The following is a 21,962-nucleotide window of genomic DNA, read 5'->3' as shown; positions in this document are numbered from 1 at the left end:
TAAACGCCCACTGCTGTGATTGGCTGCTGTGAGACTTCAGTGTAAACGCCCACTGCTGTGATTGGCTGCTGTGAGACTTCAGTGTAAACGCCAACTGCTGTGATTGGCTGCTGTGAAACTTCAGTGTAAACGCCCACTGCTGTGATTGGCTGCTGTGAGACTTCAGTGTAAACGCCCACTGCTGTGATTGGCTGCTGTGAGACTTCAGTGTAAGCCTGTTGATCAAGTGAATTAAGATCTTATCATTGCAACGCAGTTTCTGCACTCTCACTAATGATTTCACCAATGCAAGCATGATGTACATACAGTAAGAGCTTCGTTGTGCAGTGTAACAGCGTCATTGATTTCATAATGAGTTTTGGCACGTGTCCAGATAAACTCGCGCTGTGTGATTGACAGCTTGGGCGATTGGAAAGGGATTGTTCTTTGATCGCTATCTGTATATATTTTAATCACAGTTTAAGTAAGATTATTTTCATCCTACTAAGAGAAACGACGTGAAGTTGATCGTTTAGTCACTGGCTTGATTTACTGATGCATAAACAGTATTGAACGACTTTGAGAGAAAGATTATCTGTCTGAACTTGAACAATTACACATCAGACATTCACATAACCCACTGGTTCTTCAGAGGCTCGGATGAAGGAACTAAAAAAATACCTTTGTGTTCATTTGTACATCCAAACACTGCAACTGCCATGCTTCGCTCGTTTGCAAGCCATGATGTCACAGTCGGTGTTATGTGGAGATTCGCCTATTTTTCAAGGGTGTTTTTCAAAAACGAGATTTAAATAAGAAGGAGAAAACAATGGTGTTTGAGACTCACTGTATGTCATGTCCATGTACTGAACTCTTGTTATTTAACTATGCCAAGATAAATTCAATTTCAAATTCTAGGGCACCTTTAACAAAAGGCCAATGGCGAACTGAACATGAACTTGCTAATCACGTTGGGCTAACTTCGGTTAGAATTGTGGAGGGATTAGTTAGGAATCTTAAGGCCTCTTTTCCTCTGATGTTGACTTCTTTTATAAATAATGTTCTTCTGAATGGCTTTATTCTAGTTTGTGACAGGGCTGTGACACGCCCGGTTTGTCATGTGTTTATGTTCAGTCTGGTCCTGTGTGAGCACATGAGTGTCTTGTTGTTTCTTGTGCCATGTGCTCTCGTCTAATTGTCAACCCCGCCCATCTTGTTATTTCGTTATTGGTTTATTTCCCCCACCTGCTTGCCTTGTTACCTCTTTTCTTTGTTGGTCTATTTAATCGCCTTGTGTTTGCTGTCTGGTGCCGATTCGTTGTATTGTTACGTGTTCCAGTTTGTGGCCTCTCATTTATGCCTAGGGTTGGAGTTTGTACCTTTCCAGTTTGGCATCCGAATAAATCACTCTGCATTTGAATCTACGTCTCTTGTCTACATCCGTGACAGACATTTCCTGAATTTAAGGTGGTTCTTAAAGATTGGGAATCAGTTGATGATACAAGTCTAACAAACTTACTGAAAGGTTATGGGGATTTGGTATTTTATTGTATTGAGACTTTTTTTATATCATAATTGTGTTAAGTCTGTACATCTTGGACAATTGAAACAAAGACTGGACACTAAATGGAGGACTTGGCTTTCTATTTCTGATGAGGTAGATCCAGGGGCGTAGGAATGACATTGACATTGGGGGGGACACTATGAATCAACGTCCATCCCACCACCATAATAGTAACATACAGTATGGTGACGTGGTACAACATGTATGGAATCACAAACAGCAAATAAATAAACAAAATCATCCAATCTGTTTATTATTAGACAAATATTGTAGTTGTGAAACATAAATGTGTACAAGCCCCCCTGTAACTGCGGGCAGAAAGGAGAGTGGCACTTTACAAGGCAAAGAAAAATTGAACATTTTAAAGATAAATTAATTAATCTGGTGCATTTTGAGTCACCCGAATCCACTGTAAAAAAAATAATAATCCACACGCAAACCGCTCGAACCTATGATATTCTTTGATTTGGATATCTGCATCTGATAATCACAATTATTCAGATTCTCAGAGTTAAGCATGATTATAACACATCACACTGAAGTAGGCTGATTTAAAAATAACATTTATTTAAAATAAAAGTTCCTCTTTTGGCAAAATTACATTTCCTTGATAGCCTAAACTTCAAACTTAAATTGTCAATGTTTCATTAAATTTCTGTTGGAAAACACTCTTATCAGAATTTTTTTTTACCTTGGGCTCCATCTTTCATTTCAAATTCTTAAATTTGATCAATAGGGCCTACATTCAGTTAGAATAATAAGACACTAGGCTGTTAACAATCAAATTAAATAATTTACATAGAAAAAATAAAACTGTATTAAATGAGATTATTAATTGAAATATTTAAAATTCTCTTTCACTTGTCCCTTCAAAAAAACAACAAAAAAAACACACGTGTTCCGGACAAGCGTTATTGTCGAGACTAAACAATGGACGTCGGATAGACGTGCAGATCATGTCTATATTGGGTCCGTCGGTCCATGACCAATTCTGGACATCTATTCGACGTCTAAACTAGGTCCACTATTTGGACATCCAACCATGACCCAACTTGGACATATTGACATTCAACATTGGACCTTTGAACTGGGTCATTTTTTAGGACGTCATTTGGACGTCTATGACAGGTGCAGGAAATTGACATGACTACTATCCCACTGCGCAATGTGTCGTCGGAGTGACGTCATTTTCATGTCATTTTTGGACGTCCAAATTCGGTCCATTGAAGGGGTTGTAATTACATATTACATTACGGTATTACATTTGTAATATTTTTTTATTTACAAATATCAACATTGTTATTATCAACATGATTAATACATATGAATACAGATTATTAATAATTATTTAAGATCATTTTCATTTACAGCATCAGGTGATAACTGGACACACGTACAAAGGTGTGATGCTGTAGCTCAAACAGTAGAGCGTTGGTGCTTGTAATGCTAAGATCACGGGTTTGATTCCCAGGGAAAGCAAGAACAAGGTGTGTGTGTGTGTGTGTGTGTGTGTGGTCTCATGAGGAGAAGCCTAAAGAAACCGCTGTTTTGTCTGAGCGCGATTATTGTTTGGAAAAGACTTATCTAATAAAACACACGATCCACAGCAAGCCGACCCCGTCTCCTTCCTTCTTCCCACAAACGAACTTTTGTGGACAGACGTCAACATTAGACGTGCAGAAGACGTCGAAAAAAGACGTCGCCTGGCGTCACAAAACAACCCCTTCAATGGACCGAATTTTGACGTCCAAAAATTACATGAAAATGACGTCACTCCGGCGACACATTGCGCAGTGGGATGTTTTCCTTGATTGGTTTTCCCTGAAGAGTTAAGTTGAAAACGAAAGTAAAAGAGTGACGCTCGTTCATTGCGTTTTACCGTGATGAGAGTTCCGTGTCTTATTTAAAATCAACACATTATAATGATTAATCTGTCATCCACCTTCGATTAATTGGAATGTTATGTTTTTATTACTCAGCCACCCGACCCGCGGATTATCCGCGATCCGCGCAGCGCTATCGGCAAACTATACGGCTTGAGAATGGACACAGGCCGGGAACCGCAACAGAACCATCACGGTGGAAAAACGGCCGCCTCATAATTCTCTATGCAGGATAAACCCTCTTTGTCGCGCTTTCAAAATAAAAGTTACAAATGTACAGTTTTTGTCCCTGCGGTAAAGGCTAATTTTTGGGTGGGACACATGCAGCATTTTCCAATATCTGTCCAATGAACTGGGTTACTCTGTGACAGAAGAGAATCTTATCAACTCTGGAATTTTAACTATTGGACATGCACAATGGATAGCAGGAGCGGATTTTAAAGATGTGAATTCAATGACTGGACAGCTGGGGTGAGGTCTACCCGTTTGGTTGCTAGAGTACTTGACAAATGGAGGTCAGCGCTTTCTGAAAATGAGTTGAAATTTCGGTAACACTTTAAAATACGGATCCTTCGTTAATGAATAACTACACAGGAACAAATGAGTAACACAATATTAACAATCTAGTAACTACAATTAACTAACAAGTAACTCTGATTAACGAATTAGTAAGTAATAGCACACAGATTTAAGTGGTAGTTCACTATTAACTAATCAATAACTACTATTTTTTAATACTTCACAGATAACTACTGAATTTTTTTACAGATTTAAGTGGTAGTTCACTAATAACTAATCAATAACTACTATTTTTCAATACTAACCAGAGAAATAATGAAAAAAATTCACAATTCATGCAAAACTAATTAATAACTAATGCAGGACAAATTACTAGCACTAGATTAACATTACTGCTAGATACTGTACACTAATTATAAATATGTAATAGCGTAGCAGACTTATGATTTGGGAAAGCTGTCAATAATTAGCCTATGCACTGCTGTCTTTTAGAGAACTATTCATAAACTAAATAATTTTTAAGAATTGTTTTTATAAATGCACTTGTCTGGAACACTTACCCTGTGGCCGATTTTCCGGCATTCCTCTGGACTGGCTTTGAATAACTAGACTCATCATGGTGAGTACTGGAACATACTGAGTCATCAGCCATCCAAATACCAGTTATTTTATTATAGCTTGAGTCATTTGAGACACTTGAGTCATTACTAGTTAGTTAACATGATCTTCACTTTAGAATACGGATCCAAATAATTAGTAGTTCCTATAGAGGTATGTAGTAACACTTGAGTCATTACTAGTTAGTTAACATGATCTGCACTTTAGAATACGGATCCAAATAATTTGTAAGTCCTATAATTTTTAAGAATTGGAAGTTCCTGCTTCCTGCTCAGCTACTGTTCGGACGCTCTTGCTTACTGCTCCGCGCTTTGCTCTATCGCTTTTACATTTTATCTCCTATATTTTTATATTTTATTTCCTTTTATCACCTAATTTTATCTTCAGCAAACAGCACAGTGCTCAGAGAACAAAGTTTGGATTACTACAAAAACGCAGAATTCTTTTACCCGACCAGCTTACATTCCGGGAAAGGAAAACACAACTGCCTACATTCAGGATAAGAGAGAAAATGCCTCTTCAGGTTCAAGAATCTACTTGCTGCACTAACTGCCTCAGACTTTTACAAAGGATTGCAGTTCTTGAAACAAAGTTACTTACGGGACCACCAAACCAGACGGAGCACACAACAGAGCTTCGTCATGGACAGCCTCAGCATACAGCCGGTGAGTCCCATGAAACTAGAGCTCCTCGACAGGTAGAGAAACAAGCCGATCGACTTACAAATAGATGGCACAAACAGGGAGCGAGACCCAAAGGCACCCGAGACATCAGATTGTCACGAGCCTCACATATTGCCGCAGTAGCATCCTCTACCCCAGATACAGCTCTGACAAGAATAGCAAACACTGGTCTCCTACCACTGCCTATACATCTTGAGAACAGATTTGAAGTACTAATGAATGTAAATGAGGAATCCCCAAATGTGATGAATGTGATCGAACACAGACTGAATGGGCCAGTAGCTAACACTGATGCTAACTGGCGCTCAAGGTCAAGCAGACAGCGGCACTCAGCTCAGAGCGCAGCCGAGCCCAGGACTCTGATAGTGGGGGACTCCATAATCAGAAACATTAGCAGCAGGGATACAACTACATGCTGCCTTCCACAAGCAACAACTTCTGATATAAACAGGGAACTTCAGAACATTCTGATGAAACATAAGACTGCTAATCGACTCATCATTCATGTGGGGAAGAATGATATTCATAAAGAGCAGTCAGAACTCCTTAAGAAGGATTTCAATGAACTTTTTGAAACACTTAAAAGACTGAAAGTTCAAACATTCATCAGTGGACCACTCCCAGCAAGAGGAACAAACAGGTTTTCACGGTTGCTTGGGCTAAATACATGGCTGCAAAAAACCTGCAATATAAAAGGAGTGAACTTCATTGACAATTTCAATCTTTTCTGGAGTCAGAGACAACTTTTTCATCGGGATGGCCACCACCCAAACAAACTTGGTTCAAGAGTGTTAAAGGACAATTTCTACTTCTCCCTCAATCATCCTTCTGCAATGTGTGCCAATCCACTCAATGTGAACGGCACACACACACCTGGACACAGTATGAATGACCACGGGACTTCACTTCAGCAGCAAAATGGACATGCGGTTGACATATCACACAAGGACAATGATAACACCACTCCGCCACAACAACCTCTGCCCACGGACACAATGTCAGCTGAGCCCTGCCCACAGAGCTCACCACAGACAGACATAGTAGAACTGCTCCAAGATTCAGCACCCAAGGACGACTTCCTGGAAAACAGCCAGGGAAGCCAGGACAGCATATCACAGCCTCCTTTAACACCAGAGCAACAGCCCCTTTCACCAGACACCTTTTCCCTCTCTCCAGCAACGCCACTACTGTGCTTCTCACAGAAAATGGAAGAACTGGTGCATGCTGGAACCAAACTATCCCACTCTTTTGCTGCAAGCCCCCGGATAGCAACCAAGAAACGACAGGCACCGCTGCCACCAAAGCCTGCGGGCCCAGCTCGCCCTCCCCCTCCTCCTGTGAGAGCTCTTCGGCCTCTGCCACAACGTCAGGGCCCACACCCTCCTCCTTCTGCTCGAGGTGAACCAAAAACAACTGATACCAGCTCTCAGTGATATGTGTCGGGTGCCCGCTCTGATAACAGTAACTTTCTCAAATGTTTACAGAACAAGCGGGAACCCAGTGTGCCTGTATCTTTCTCTATTGCTGTTCTGTTACAAGATAGAAAGTCTAAGGCCTTCAATAGCCGTACAGCAAACCCAACTAATCTGCTGCCTATTACATGTGAAAGTAAGATTGATGTGGGGACAAAAAGTAAGACTGTTAAGTTAGCACTTTTAAACATTCGTTCACTTAAAAATAAATCACTTCTAGTCAACGACTTAATAACCACAAACAACCTAGATTTTATGCTTCTAAATGAAACCTGGCTAGAAGACAGCTACAGTGCAACAATCCTCAATGAAGCAGCCCCTCCTAACTTTACTTTTATGAGTGTCTGCAGAGCTGTTAAGAGAGGTGGGGGTCTAGCTGTTCTTTTTAAAGATATCTATCAATGTAAGCAAATATCATTTGGGAATTACCCGTCTTTCGAATATCTGGGTATTGTGTTAAAAGGTGCTCCACGCATTTTACTTATCATTATTTACAGGCCTCCAAAATACTCTCCAGCCTTCGCTGAGGACTTTACAGAACTGTTATCAGCAATTACCTCAGAGTTTGACTGTTTTGCCATTGCTGGAGATTTTAACATTCACATAGATAATGCAGAAAACAATATGGCAAAAGAAATCAAAACTGTTTTAAAAACTTTTGATCTGACTCAAGCATGTACATGGACCCACACACAATCGTGGACACACTCTAGATTTACTTATCAGTAAGGGTCTAAACATTTCATTGATTGTTATTAAGGATGTAGCACTGTCTGACCATTTCTGTATTTTCTTTGATATATTGATCTCTCCTGCCACTGAAGCTAGATCTGTGTCTGTCAAGAAGAGATGCTTAAATGAGAACACTAGTGTACTATTTATGAAGGCTATATCTTTAACACCAAGCATATCTGCTGACTCTGTTGATTTTCTCCTTGATTCTTTTAACTCAAAAGTTAAAGGTGTAATTGATGATATTGCTCCTGTGAAAGTCAGGAAGAAGAGTGGCAGACAAAAGGCACCTTGGAGAAACTCAACAGCAGTGCAAAATATGAAAAGACAATGCAGAAAAGCAGAGCGCATGTGGCGGAAGACAAAACTTGTAGTCCATTATAACATCTACAAAGACAGCCTTCATGCTTTCAATATGGAACTAGGCAAAGCTAGACAGACTTTCTTCTCAAATATTATAAACAGCAATTTAAACAACACACGCACTCTTTTTGCTACTGTAGAGAGACTGACAAACCCCCCAAGCCAGATTCCCAGTGAAATGCTCTCAGACAGCAAGTGCAGTGAGTTTGCTTCTTTCTTCTCTGAGAAAATCAATAATATCAGAAAGGTGATCAGCACATCCTTGAGTTGCGCTGGGGTCAGACAGATCAGACCACCTGAGAAAGTAGTTACTATGTCTGACTTCAAAGAAATTAATGGCAACATTTTGGAAGAAACCGTACAGCACCTTAAAACATCAACCTGCGCTCTCGACACACTTCCCACATCATTTCTCAAAAGTGTGTTTAACAGTTTAGAAGCAGATCTTCTAGTAGTGGTAAATGCTTCACTTCTCTCTGGTAGTTTTCCAAACTCCCTGAAAACTGCAGTTGTCAAGCCCCTCCTGAAAAAGAGCAATCTGGATAAGACCATATTAAGCAACTATAGACCGATCTCAAATCTTCCTTTCATAGGCAAGATCATTGAAAAAGTTGTCTTCAATCAGCTGAACAAATTCTTGAGCTTGAATGGATCCTTTGACTATTTTCAATCTGGTTTCCGACCGCACCACAGCACAGAGACAGCGCTCATAAAGATAATAAACGATATTCGCTTAAATACTGATTCAGGCAAATTATCGGTGCTGGTGCTACTCGACCTCAGTGCTGCATTTGACACTGTCGATCACAACATACTTCTTGACAGGCTGGAAAACTGGGTGGGGATTTCTGGGATAGTCCTAAAATGGTTCAGGTCATACTTAGATGGGAGAGGTTATTATGTGAGTATAGGAGACCATAAGTCTGAGTGGACATCCATGACATGCGGAGTCCCTCAAGGCTCAATTCTTGCGCCACTCCTGTTCAACCAGTATCTGCTCCCAATGATCCAAATAATGAGAAAGAACCAAATTGCTTACCACAGCTATGCAGACGACACACAGCTCTACTTAGCCCTATCGCCTAACGACTACAGCCCCATTGACTCCCTGTGCCAATGCATTGATGAAGTCAACAGTTGGATGTGTCAAAACTTTCTTCAGTTAAACAAAGACAAAACTGAAGTCATTGCATTTGGAAACAAAGATGAAGTTCTTAAGGTGAACGCATACCTTCACTCTAGGGGTCAAACAACTAAACATCAAGTCAGGAATCTTGGTGTGACACTAGAGTCAGACCTTAGTTTCAGTAGTCATGTCAAAGCAATAACTAAATCAGCATACTATCATCTGAAAAATATAGCAAGAATAAGATGCTTTGTTTCCAGACAAGACTTAGAGAAACTTGTTCATGCTTTCATCACCAGCAGGGTGGATTATTGTAATGGACTCCTCACTGGCCTTCCCAAAAAGACCATAAGACAGTTGCAGCTCATACAGAACGCTGCCGCCAGGATTCTGAGCAGAACCAGAAAATATGAACATATCACACCAGTCCTCAGGTCTTTACACTGGCTCCCAGTTAGATTTAGGATTGATTTTAAAGTATTATTACTGGTATATAAATCATTCAATGGCCTAGGACCTCAATACATTGCAGATATGCTCACTGAATATAAACCCAACAGATCACTCAGATCATTAGGATCATATCAGCTAGAAATACCAAGGGTTCACTCTAAGCATGGCGAGTCCGCTTTTAGCTATTATGCTGGACCAGCTTCCAGAGGAGATCAGATGTGCTCCTACAGTCACTTTCACATCCAGACTCAAAACACATCTGTTTAGCTATGCATTTAATGAATGAGCACTGTGCCACTGTTCGTCCCACTGTTTGAACTGTACTGTATTTTATTTTTATCTGTATAAACTGTTTTAATTATTCTTATTCTTTTTATTATTTTAATTTCTTCTATGTAAAGCACTTTGAATTGCCACTGTGTATGAAATGTGCTATATAAATAAACTTGCCTTGCCTTGCCTTGCCTATAAAAATATGCATTAACACTTGAGTCATTACTAGTTATCATGATTCCATGCTGTAGTTACTAATGAAGAGCCAACCCGAAAGGGTAGAATCATCTAATCATTCACAGGATAATAAATAAATAAATAAATAAATAAAGAAAGGATATATATATACACACACATATTTATATATATATATATATATATATATATATATATATATATATATATATATATACATATACATATGAACAAAGAGACATACATAAAAACAATTTTGAGAGGTAGGTTAAATAATAAAATAACTGGTATTTGGATGGCTGATGACTCAGTATGTTCCAGTACTCACCATGATGAGTCTAGTTATTCAAAGCCAGTCCAGAGGAATGCCGGAAAATCGGCCACAGGGTAAGTGTTCCAGACAAGTGCATTTATAAAAACAATTCTTAAAAATTATTTAGTTTATGAATAGTTCTCTAAAAGACAGCAGTGCATAGGCTAATTATTGACAGCTTTCCCAAATCATAAGTCTGCTACGCTATTACATATTTATAATTAGTGTACAGTATCTAGCAGTAATGTTAATCTAGTGCTAGTAATTTGTCCTGCATTAGTTATTAAGTTTTGCATGAATTGTGAATTTTTTTCACTATTTCTCTGGGAAGTATTACAAAATTGTAGTTATTGATTAGTTATTAGTGAACTACCACTTAAATCTGTGTGCTATTACTTACTAATTCGTTAATCAGAGTTACTTGTTAGTTAACTGTAGTTACTAGATTGTTAACATTGTGTTACTCATTTGTTCCTGTGTAGTTATTCATTAACGAAGGATCCGTATTTTAAAGTGTTACCGAAATTGTTAACGGATTATTCTTTGGGGTTTATTAACCCGGATTGTAGTGATCCATTTGGTATCTAACTCCCTTGATGGGCGATTGTGAGAGCACTTTTTTAAAAGTCAAGGATTTGATTGTAATAGGCATAGATTGTGCATCTGGAAAGGAGTGTTACAAGATTTGTGTCAAAGTGTTTAATAAGAAGGCTTTGGATAAAAGAATTGACACGCCATGGCGTAATGTACTTCAGTTAGAAGAGGATGTAAAGCCTGAGTGGAGAGTGTTGTATAAGTCACCATTGCCCAAGAGAATTGGGGACTTGCAATGGAGATTGTTATATGGGGCTATTGCTGTGAACGCTTTTGTTTCGGTAATTAATCCTGACGTTGATCAGAATTGTCCTTTCTGTTTACAAAGGGAAACTGTATTTCATGCATTCATGCAGTGTTCAAGGCTGAAACCTTTATTTATTGTTTTAAACAACATTTTTAAATGTTTTAATGAGTGCTTTACAATGAAGACGTTTATTTGTGGTTTCAAATATTCCCAGAGCCGCAAGTATAAATGTCAGGTGTTTAATATTATTTTGGGCCAGGCGAAGATGGCGATTTACATTACAAGAAAGGAGAAAGTTGATCAAGGTGTATGTAATAGTTTTGAAGCTGTGTTTGGTAATTCTGTGAAATCTAGAATCCTAATAGATTTTAATTATTATAAAGCAATGGATGACCTTATAAAGTTTGAAATAATTTGGTGTTGTAAAGGGATATTGTGCGAAATTGTTAATGAGGAATTATTCTTTCTTATTTAAAACAAAGTTTGTGTTTTTTTTACTGATTGATGTTTGATTTAAATGTTGATTATTTTTGTTGAAATGTTTGTTTATTGTAATTAAAGGTGTTTAATTCTCTCTCTCTCTCTCTCTCTCTCTCTCTCTCTCTCTCTCTCTCTCTCTCTCCTCTCTCTCTCTCTCTCTCTCTCTCTCTCTCTCTCTCTCTCTCTCTCTCTCTCTCTCTCTCTGGTGATGATTGACAGGCTCAGAGAGCGTTCGGTTCTTCGGCATGTCTTCTGCTGTGTCGTCTGATGCTGGCGGACGCTTGACTGTAAGTTCAACTGCTTCCTTCATTAGTCACTTCAGTGTTTGACTTCTCATCACAGTCTCTTCTGTACTTGTGTCCATTGAAGAATGGGAAACACTGCAGGAATGTTCTTTGCCTCCTCATTTTAGCACTGGAGTCTTTGTTTCATCTTTTGTGTGATTTGATCCTCCTGTTGTCTCAGATATTGTGTCTCTTTCTCAGAGCTGCAGTCCGTATCTTCCTCATGAGTGTGACGGAAACTCGTATCTGAACGGCGTCTGCGTCCAGTTCAACAGCCGTTTACAGGCCGTCTCAAACTTTAAAGCCGCTTACCAAGGTCTGACGAGTCTGACACAGAAACCAGCGGATAACGACACTTTTAACTATTTCATTTGCATTTATACGTTTAACTATTTCAGTCTTTAATACTGTACACCATGTGTTGGGTTCTTAGTAACATTCCAGTTGGTGTTTATTGACAAAGACATGATTAAAAACATTATGTTAAAGGGGTCACATAATGGTACATGCACTTTTATAAGTTGATTGTACTGAAATGTGTGTTGGCAGTGCCTGTACACAACCATCATAAAATTATAAAAATCCATCCAGTGTTTTTTTTTTAAATCTTCTTATATGTTTCCCCCGTCTCAAATCAAGCCGTCGATTTTGTGACGTCACACGGTCGGACGCCCCTCCCACGATTGTTGATTGACAGCAGCGTTTCAACACAGTCCCGCCCTCGCTCGGGAGCGAGCTGTCAATCATAGTCTGCGCAACAGCAATGCTTTCATGTTTGCGCAAATCATTTCACCAGACTGCTTTATAAACGAGAACATTGAAAAAGGTATTAGCCCCTGTCTGAGTATGTGTTGTTTATGTGCCGTCATAGTCTCATAGACTGGTTATTTTTTAAACAGATCAGTAAAATGTTAGTGCTTCAGCCCTGACAGTTGTACCTAACACTGCATAGATAACGTTACGCATCACGGACAAGCCTACATTTACCGGAAAAATCTTTTTCATGACCATTAGCTGTAACATCAATCTGTCAATGAACTAACGTATACATCAGTAATAGGGCTGTGAAACGATTAATTGCGATTAATCACATCCAAAATAAAAGTTTGAGTTTACATAATATATGTGTGTGTATTGTGCATAATTATTTTGTATATATAAATACACACACATGCATGTATATATTTAAGAAAAATTTGTTATTTATATATAAAAAATATATATTTATATATAATATAAATTATCTATAAATATATACAGTATATGTATGCAAATATTTCTTAAATATATACATGCATGTGTGTGTATTTATATATACAAATTAATTATGCACAATACACACACATATATTATGTAAACTCAAACTTTTATTTTGGATGCGATTAATCGTTTCACAGCCCTAATCAGTAAACACAATGCCTTCGTATCTCACTACTCTACCCTGCCAGTACACACAAAGATAGATCAAAGTGACATTACGTTAACCAACCATTCAGAAACGTCCTGTTTTTCGACTCCGGCTCAAGTTGATACGGTTGCACAGTGTCCTCAGAGACTCCCGCTGCCATTCTCTAAAATATACCCTCAACTGTTGTCAAGGCAACACTCCAGTGTGTTGTTGTGGCAAAAGGCCCACAGAACAGAGGGGCGGGGTGAGCAAAGCTCATTATCATTTAAAGACACATGCACTTAAACGGCGTGCTGAAAACAGACCAGTTTTTGACCAGGTAAAATGAGTGTTTTCTTACAATACTAATGAGAATTTTTAATTAAAGTGTATTACAAACTTTTAATTTAGACCCTAAAAAATCATATTAGCTTGTACAAAAATGGCATTATATGACCCCTTTAAATACTTGGGAAAAATATGGATTTATTGGCCATCTTGTCAATAATTTATGGTTTGATTGCTAAAAGAAGTTGGCGTAACAGATGTGTTTCCATATCTTGTGGTATTTCTGCAGAATGCACGAAGAGAGAAGTCAATCTGGTGTTTCTCTTTGACGGATCTAAAAGTTTGGTATTGAACGATTTTAAAATGAACAAAGAATTCATTTTAGATGTTATGAAAAAACTTTCAAACTCATCCATAAAGGTAAATCAGCCCAGCACTATTAATGTGGAAATATGGACATGTAATGGTCTGTGGTTTGCTAATGATGTTAACGGCACGTGTGCTTGTTGTTTGTCCTTCTGTGTGTCAGTTTGCTGCTGTCCAGTTTGCAACTGAATTCAGGACTGTGTTTGACTTCAACGCGTATCAGGACGGCTCCGCTGAAGACAAACTCATGAAAGAGCCACACATGAACCAACTCACAAACACACACGGAGCAATCGACTATGTCTTGTAAGTGAATCCTTCATGTGCTTATGAATGTTCAGTGAATTTACACTTGCAGAGAAACAGTCTTGAAATGCACATAAATGAAAATTAAAGATGGCTCTTTCTGTAGATTTGCGTTTTTGTTCTGGTTTATCTCATTCTTTAAATAAAAATGTAAAACACACTGGTGTAGAAACTGGGGCTGCAACCGTTCCTCGATTAAAGTCGAGTACTCGAAAAATATCCTCGATTGCAATTGGCCATGTTGAGTACGGGCAAAATACCGGAAGTGGCGCGTTCCCCGGACGAGAATCCTTTACCCTTATTATTACATCGCTGCGATTCAGTTAAATAAATATATGCACTGTTGTTTTCCACAGAGAAGCACGACGCTTTATTGATGTGTGTGCAGATTACATGTTAACATGACCTCAGCTCTGTTCACAGTAAACGCTGCCCCACGCAAACTCAGTCTCTGCTGTTTGTTTACGGTTCCAATAACGGGCATTTGGCAACGCAAAAAGTCGGACACGGTTCTTGGTTGCACTGTTATTATTATCATTTTATCATTATCATCAAGCGTGGAGCGTCTCTTGTTTCTCAATCTCCATCTCTGCATGCTGTGAGCTTGTGTTATTTATAACGTTCTTGTGTTGTTTATAACTGTTTCACAAGACTTGTAACGTCACTCATTTGTAAATCTATGCCAGCACAGGAGAATACACAAATATGTTTCTAAATATGCAAATTCTTGTTCATCGCGATTTCAAAATAAATGTTTGCATGTTTTGATGAACATGTTCTTTTTCAAGAAATTACAGCAGCTGTTGCATTTCTATCGCACAGAAGTGACCAAATATTAAAGATTAAGTGGACATTTGAAGTAAATGTTGTTTGGCCAATATTAAACAAGGATTTGATCATGCCATTGTTTTTTTTTTATTTTTTTTATTTTTTTTTTTTATTGAATTACAATAATAACAAAACATATTACATACAAGAGTACACATAACCATACATGTCAGGGGTAGAGAATAAATAAAGAGAAAAAAAGAAAATAAGAAAAAAAAGAAAGGCTTTTTGCAAAAAAAGCTTGTACTTGTCAAACAGCTGTGTAGTTTTCACAGCTTTCAGGTTTTTACTTTTGGATATAGTTTCTAAATATAACTATACTTTTACTTTGTTTGTAATGCAATACTTATGAGGTGTCATCCAAACTTTACCCCACTCAATATGTTTCTTAAAGGTGAACTAAGTAACTTTTTTACCTTAACTGAACAGCTTCGGAGTCATTGGAATGGTTATATTACTTATTTCGGGTTGAATGGTGGTCGTTTCGCACCCCCCTGGTGCCCCTGAGCGGAAAATACGCACTTGCAACTTTGGGGCGGCGGGCCGTCAGCCGCCGCGTCAGGAAGTCTCGCGTGATATCAGGTCTCGCGATGTAAACAATTGCTTTAAGGCCAAAAGAAATCTGCTAAAATGCCGTCATTATTGCGCTCCCTCACGCTGTTCGAACCCGAATGAAGAAGATGTTTTAAAGTATGTCCCATCTGCTTTGATGTCGTTGATCTGCTAGCCTCTGGTGTCTGAGAATAGCCAACGAGTTTTTACAACAGTGTTGTCAAATATCTATTCCGAAGCTGTGGGGGGAGCTCTAGAGAGAAACCTGCGAGCAAAAAGCGAGAATACAGCGAAGAAATCCCGAAGTTACTGAGTGCTGCTTTAAATAAAGAATTCCAGTGAGTAGTAACAGCAAGTATACGTTTAGATTGAAGAAGGGACCGCAAAAAAATATTATTACATCCAGAACTTGTGAAATCTTTACCCTGAAACTTAATACAAGAGGTAAATTCTTCTACTGTTGTTTGTAGAGAACAATTATTATGACCTTCTAATAATCTCAAAATTTCCTTGAGAATTGCATGTAAAACCAAAGAATATTGGACAGGATCAACTGAAAAGTTATAAATATGAACAAACTCATTATAATTGTATAAAACACCATCATTTTTGATCAACTGCTTAACCCAAATAATTCCCTTTTCAAACCAATTTTCCAAAAATATTGACTTGTTTATACATCTGTTGTTCCATATATGGTACATTTATGGGGGGGAAAATTATGACTATACATAAGAGTCCATGAAAGTAATGCTTGTTTGTGGAAACTTGCTAGTTTAACAGGTATTTTGTTAACATCATAATCACATTTTAGTATAAATTCTATACCACCTACTTTTTGAAATATAAAATTAGGTACCGTATGCCATTTTTTTAAAATATCATATTAGAGGTCTTAAAATCCAAAACATTCAATCCTCCTTCAACTTTTGATCTACAAATATTTTCTTTTTTAATATAATGTGATTTGTTCCTCCAAATAAATTTAAAGAGTTTAGTGTCTATCATTTTAATTAGCAAGGGGGGTACCTCTAACACTTGAGCATTATAAACCAACCTGGATAAACCTTCAGCTTTAACCAATAACACACGACCAGTTAAAGAGATATCTCTCATTAGCCAAGAGTTCAATTTCTTTTCAAATGATTGAATGTTAGGAGTAAAGTTTAACTCATTCCTGACTTCCTTATTTTTTTATATCTTAATACCTAAATATTTGACAACTTCTTTCACAGGAATATTGCATATTCCAAGCATTCCAAGCTCACACTTATTAATATTTAGGGAAAGACCAGATACAGACGAAAATAACTGCAAACATTTTATTGCTTTTCCAACTTCAGTATAATCTCTTAAAAAAAGAGTAGTGTCATCAGCTAATTGTGTGCATTTAATTTCTGTATCCTCTATTTTAATTGTCCTTCTTAATATGAATGGCCATAATTTGTGTAACCAACAAAAAAAGTAATGGACTAATAGGACAGCCCTGTCGAATACCCCTTTTAATTTCGAATCTATGAGAAGTTCCATATGCCAATTTTACAGAGCTATTAATCTTATTATATAGGGTTCTAATTACTTTTTGAAATTTGTCCCCAAAACCGAAAAATTTAAGAGTTTTAAAAATAAAGTCATGCTCAATTGTATCGAAGGCCTTGTAAAAATCGACAAACAGAATAAAACTATTATCATTAATAATTTCATTATAATCTATAAGATCTAATACAAGTCTAAGATTATTACAAATATGTCTACCTTTTATAAATCCTGACTGCCCCTCATCAATAATACATTCTAATCCTAACTTTAACCTTTCAGCAAATATGGAAGCAATAATTTTACTATCATTATTAATTAATGTAATAGGTCGCCAATTATCTAGTGACAATAGGTTTTTATTAGGCTTTGGAATTAAGGATATTAGACCTTGTGTCATGGAGGGTGGCAAAGCTTCCTGATCAATAGACTCTTTAAAGACCATTAAGAGAAATTCAACTAGATCATCTTGAAATTCTGCAGTTAAGCCATCATTACCAGGGGACTTGTTTAATTTAAGTTTTTTTTATAGCTGTTCTTATCTCTAAAATGGATACCTCCTTATCACAAAGAGCTTTAAAATCTTCATCAATACAAGCTATATTTTAAGGGGTTTTAAAAAATCATCTATTTTGTCTACAGAACATGTATTGCTGGAATATAATTTACCATAAAAATCGGATACATACTTTGAAATAATAATAGGGTCCTGTGTTTCATGGCCATTAATATTAAGCTTTCTAATAGATGTATATTCTCCATTCCTTTTCTCCAAATTATAAAAGTATCTGGAATTAGATACTCCTTCCTACAATCAACGTCTTCGTGATCTAACAAATGAACCTTTTGCCTTGATTATATATAATTTATCTAACTCAGCCTGCAAATTAATTAACAAATTAGAATTCCCATCACTGTCTTTATTAGTAATATTACAAATAGCTTTAATAATTTCCTCTTCCTTTAATTTATTAGACTTGGCAACTTCTTTGCCTTTATCAATTGCACTAATTCTAATCTGAAACTTCATGAGCTCCCAATTTTTACAGTATAAATTTGTTCGCTTAGCTTTATTCCAATATGTTTGTATTATTTTCTTAATTTCATGTTGAAAACTATCAATTTCTAATAATCTATTATTAAACTTCCAATAAGTCTTAGAGCTTTTATTTCGTTATTCATTTTAATGAGAAGATAAATCATTTTGTGATCAGACAATATTGATGGTTCAATCGATACTCTGTTTGTATTTTGTTCTTATGAACTAGAAATTAACCAAAAATCAATTCTTGACTGTTTAGATTTATCCCTATTACTCCATGTGTACTCTTTCAAATGTGGGTATTTATATCTCCATATATCAATTACCCCTACATTTTCACAAAATATTGATAGCTCTGAATCACTTGTAGGTGATTTAATTGGAATAGGAATTCTATCCATCTTAACATTTGGGACAGTATTGAAGTCCCCACCTAGAATAATTTCAATATCATGAAATCTTTTCCTTATTTTGCTTATCTCATTTTCAATTTCAGAGAACAAATCAGCATTATATTTTTTTATATTTGAGGCATATACAGTACCTAATAAAAACATTTTACCATCAGTGGATACCTTTAGGATTATCCATCTCCCTCCATTGTGGACTTTGCTATTAACAATTTTACCTTTAAATGAACCTCTTAAAATTGCAACTCCTGCTGAGTGATTACTTCCAAAAGAATGCCAAATTTCGCTGCCCCACTGAGATTTCCAAAAATTCACATCTGAAGAACAAGCATGAGTCTCTTGTAAGAAATAAAAATCTACATTAAATCTCTTGCAATACAAAAAAACAGCCTTTCGTTTTGTTAAATCTCGAATACCCCTCACATTAAAGGAACAAAAAGATAACGACATGAACTTTTAATGAACACAACTACAGAAGAAAGAAAGAAAAACTCTTAAGAGCTAAGGTATATCTAACTCAAAGGGTGCAAATTCCTTATCCGTTTATAATTTTACCTGGGAAATTACTTTGTATTTTACTTAAATATTTTTTTTTTTTTTTTTTTTTACTGTATTCTCATTCACTTCACAAATCCTCAATTGAATTATTAGGTCAGAGACCATCAGAACCAAACCTTTATTTGGGGAAAATTTCAACGCCATCATCAAAGGCTCTACTCCCCACAAAATAAGCTTTGCGACCTTTCTCTCTGGCATCCTTCACCATAGGCCACAGGAGCTTTCTTCTCTCCACGTCCAACGCCGTCAAGTCTTCTGTAAACCGTAACCGCTGTGCTTGAAGGAATTCACAGTTCTTCGCTCTTTTCCAGAGTAGATCCCGAGTAGACCTGTTCGTGAACTGAATTATCGTCACTCTTGTGCTTCTTCCTTGTTCTTTCCGACCCAGTCTATGAACAATGTCCACATCAACCTGGCATCTTTCCTTTAACTCTGGAGCAACTGAGCCGCAAATTCCAATCACCTGATGCTTGAGATTTTCATCCGCTTTCTCGGGAACACCGTGGAGCCTCAAATTCCATCTTCTCCGATATCTTTCTGCTTCATTAACTTTTCGTTCAAGCTCAGCAACTTTCTGCTCGTGCGATTTAGAGAATTCTTTCACCACTTTCATTTCGTCTTTCAAGTCTTTAACTTCATTCAGGGCGAAGTCAATTGACTTTTTCAAAGTTCCGATGCTGAGCGTATTTTCCCGAATCTGATTCTCCAGGTGCCCCGAACTCTCATTAATTTTCTTGGATAAAAGAGTTACAATATTCTCTTGCATCTCAAGAAGCGACGGTTCGTCTTTCTTTTTTTTGGAGCGAGGTTTTTCTGGCGTGTCAAACTCATCTGGCATATGCTGAATATCTTTCTCGATGGAGTACAAGTGATCTGCCATCTCAGTGTCACTGCTTATCCCTTCTTCTTGACTTTTCTTTGTCTCCACCGATATCGGTGCTTTAGAAGCAGTCTTCTCTTTTCGTTTAATGGCACCACCAGAGCTGTTGATAGTACTCGGCTTCATTTCGTGAGAGGAAATCGATATCCAACAACTGAGGGGGAACGATTCCAAAATCTATCGTCTATAATAATCCAACGTAAAATACATGCAGCATAGTCTATAAAATTGTGTTAATGTATTTCTCCCTTCACGACTATTTGGAAAAAAAAACACCCCAAGGCTTTCGCAGCTAAAAAATAACATCCACCATGGCCGCCATCTTGCCGCGCCACCCACATTACAACATTGCAAAACTGATCATGCCGTTGTGTAACAACAACTAACACCAGGCCTTTGGCGCCCTCTGCAGGCATTTGTTATAACACGCAATGTACAGTTAGTTATGTTTATATTAGTTTATATCATTTATTTTACATGGTGTATTTAAACAGTGTTGTTCAATAAAACCCATATGATTACTTTCATACTTTATTTGAACCAATTATTATTGCTTGTTATTATATATTTGTATTTTAAGTCATTTTAAAGGCTATTTTTATTACCACAATTTTTATCCGATTACTCAATTAATCGATGGAATAATCGGTAGAATACTCGATTACTAGAATAATCGATAGATGTACCCCTAGTAGAAACAAAAGAGGCATGTTGAGACCAGGCACAGCGTTATGGGTGGGCCTGACGGGCCTAGGCCCACCCACTTTTCAACAGGCCCACCCAAAACTTTTCTTCAAAAACAAAACAAAAAACTTTTAATATATTCTAATTTTGTCAAGAATTATAAAAAATCGTCAATAAGCTCATAATTTGTGCTAAAATAGTCTAAATGTTTAGTTTTAAAAACTATTTTAAAAAGCTGGTTATGTCTATTTTGATGTTTCTGCGCAAGTTCAGCAGACAGTGGTTCGGGTTCCGATCAGAGCTCGTGAGCGGAGAGCGCATTTCTGAATATTCCGCTCGCTCATTAAGCAGGGTCGCTCGCTCAACCCAGAATGGCCTGCTGGTTCGAAAATATGTGGAATAAGGGCTGCCTCCGACTAAAGTTTTTTTCTAGTCGACTAGTAGTTGTTCATTTAAGCCATTCGTGGACAAATCGCCCCTGTATATTATTTTAATTACTTAAATAGGCTATAGCCTACAGGATAATGAGCATTTACGTAATATAGCCGCACTCAAGTGCACGACCGCACGCTTAAAGCTTGCCACAAAGAACCGGTAAAAGTAATGATTATGAATGTGTCTAAAATAGCAAGGAGACATTTAATTATTTATTAATAAACTGGTGTTTTCTGTGTCGCTGCAAAGATGAAGTTGATGATGCGGACTCGCCATGAACGCCAGAGAGAAATGCTCATTTCATATGGAATGGATTACATAATCAGAGAGTAGCCTCTTTCTTTTGGTTTGAATATTTTCGTTTAAAAGTAGACATTTCAAGCTTTCTGTAATAGATAGCCCATATTTCTCAAATCTGTGAGGCACAAGCTGAGTTTCGGCACCCTCCAGTTCACGTGCAATGCAAGTGATCGTGCCGACGCCTTATTACATCGACTGATTACATACCTCAGCGACTGATTACATACCTCGCGAGTGGATGATAGCCCTGAAGACGCCTAGCAATGGTATACCTTTAGTTAAGTTATACCTTAAGAGTCTTCGTAGCGCGCTAAGAGACAACGCCAGGTATGATGCGTATGATGCGTAATGGAGATTCCAAAGCGCTCTTCTTTGGTCAGAACCACGGAGAGAGATCGTGGAGAGGTCCGTCCTATGCACCGAAACTTTTTACAATGTAACAAAATATTTAAAGAGCATCAAGCTATTAAAATCTATATTATGTATACACACAGATAATATGACAGTATATTAGTCAGTAATTTTTAATAGGTTAAACAGTGATTGGATAATGTTTTTAATTTAACGTTTTTAATTTAAGGCCCAGCCACAATTGGTCTGGCCCATCCAAAA

General features: G+C 37.4%; 1 protein-coding gene across 2 annotated transcripts in view; it reads left to right on the top strand.

Annotated features, from left to right (window-relative positions):
- Positions 1–21,962, top strand: part of LOC311286240 (integrin alpha-M-like) — a 153,911-nt gene that overhangs the window by 20,132 nt on the left and 111,817 nt on the right. For both annotated transcript variants that reach the window (XM_084402361.1, XM_084402360.1), the window contains exons 4-7: positions 11,714–11,781; positions 11,980–12,094; positions 13,743–13,873; positions 13,983–14,125. In XM_084402361.1, the coding sequence (XP_084258487.1) occupies positions 11,714–11,781; positions 11,980–12,094; positions 13,743–13,873; positions 13,983–14,125 (457 nt within the window). The remainder of the gene's footprint in view (positions 1–11,713; positions 11,782–11,979; positions 12,095–13,742; positions 13,874–13,982; positions 14,126–21,962) is intronic.

The sequence above is a fragment of the Rutilus rutilus genome, assembly GCF_951802725.1.
Source record: "Rutilus rutilus genome assembly, chromosome: 2".
Lineage (NCBI taxonomy): Eukaryota > Metazoa > Chordata > Actinopteri > Cypriniformes > Leuciscidae > Rutilus > Rutilus rutilus.
This window is presented reverse-complemented; position numbering and strand designations above follow the sequence as displayed.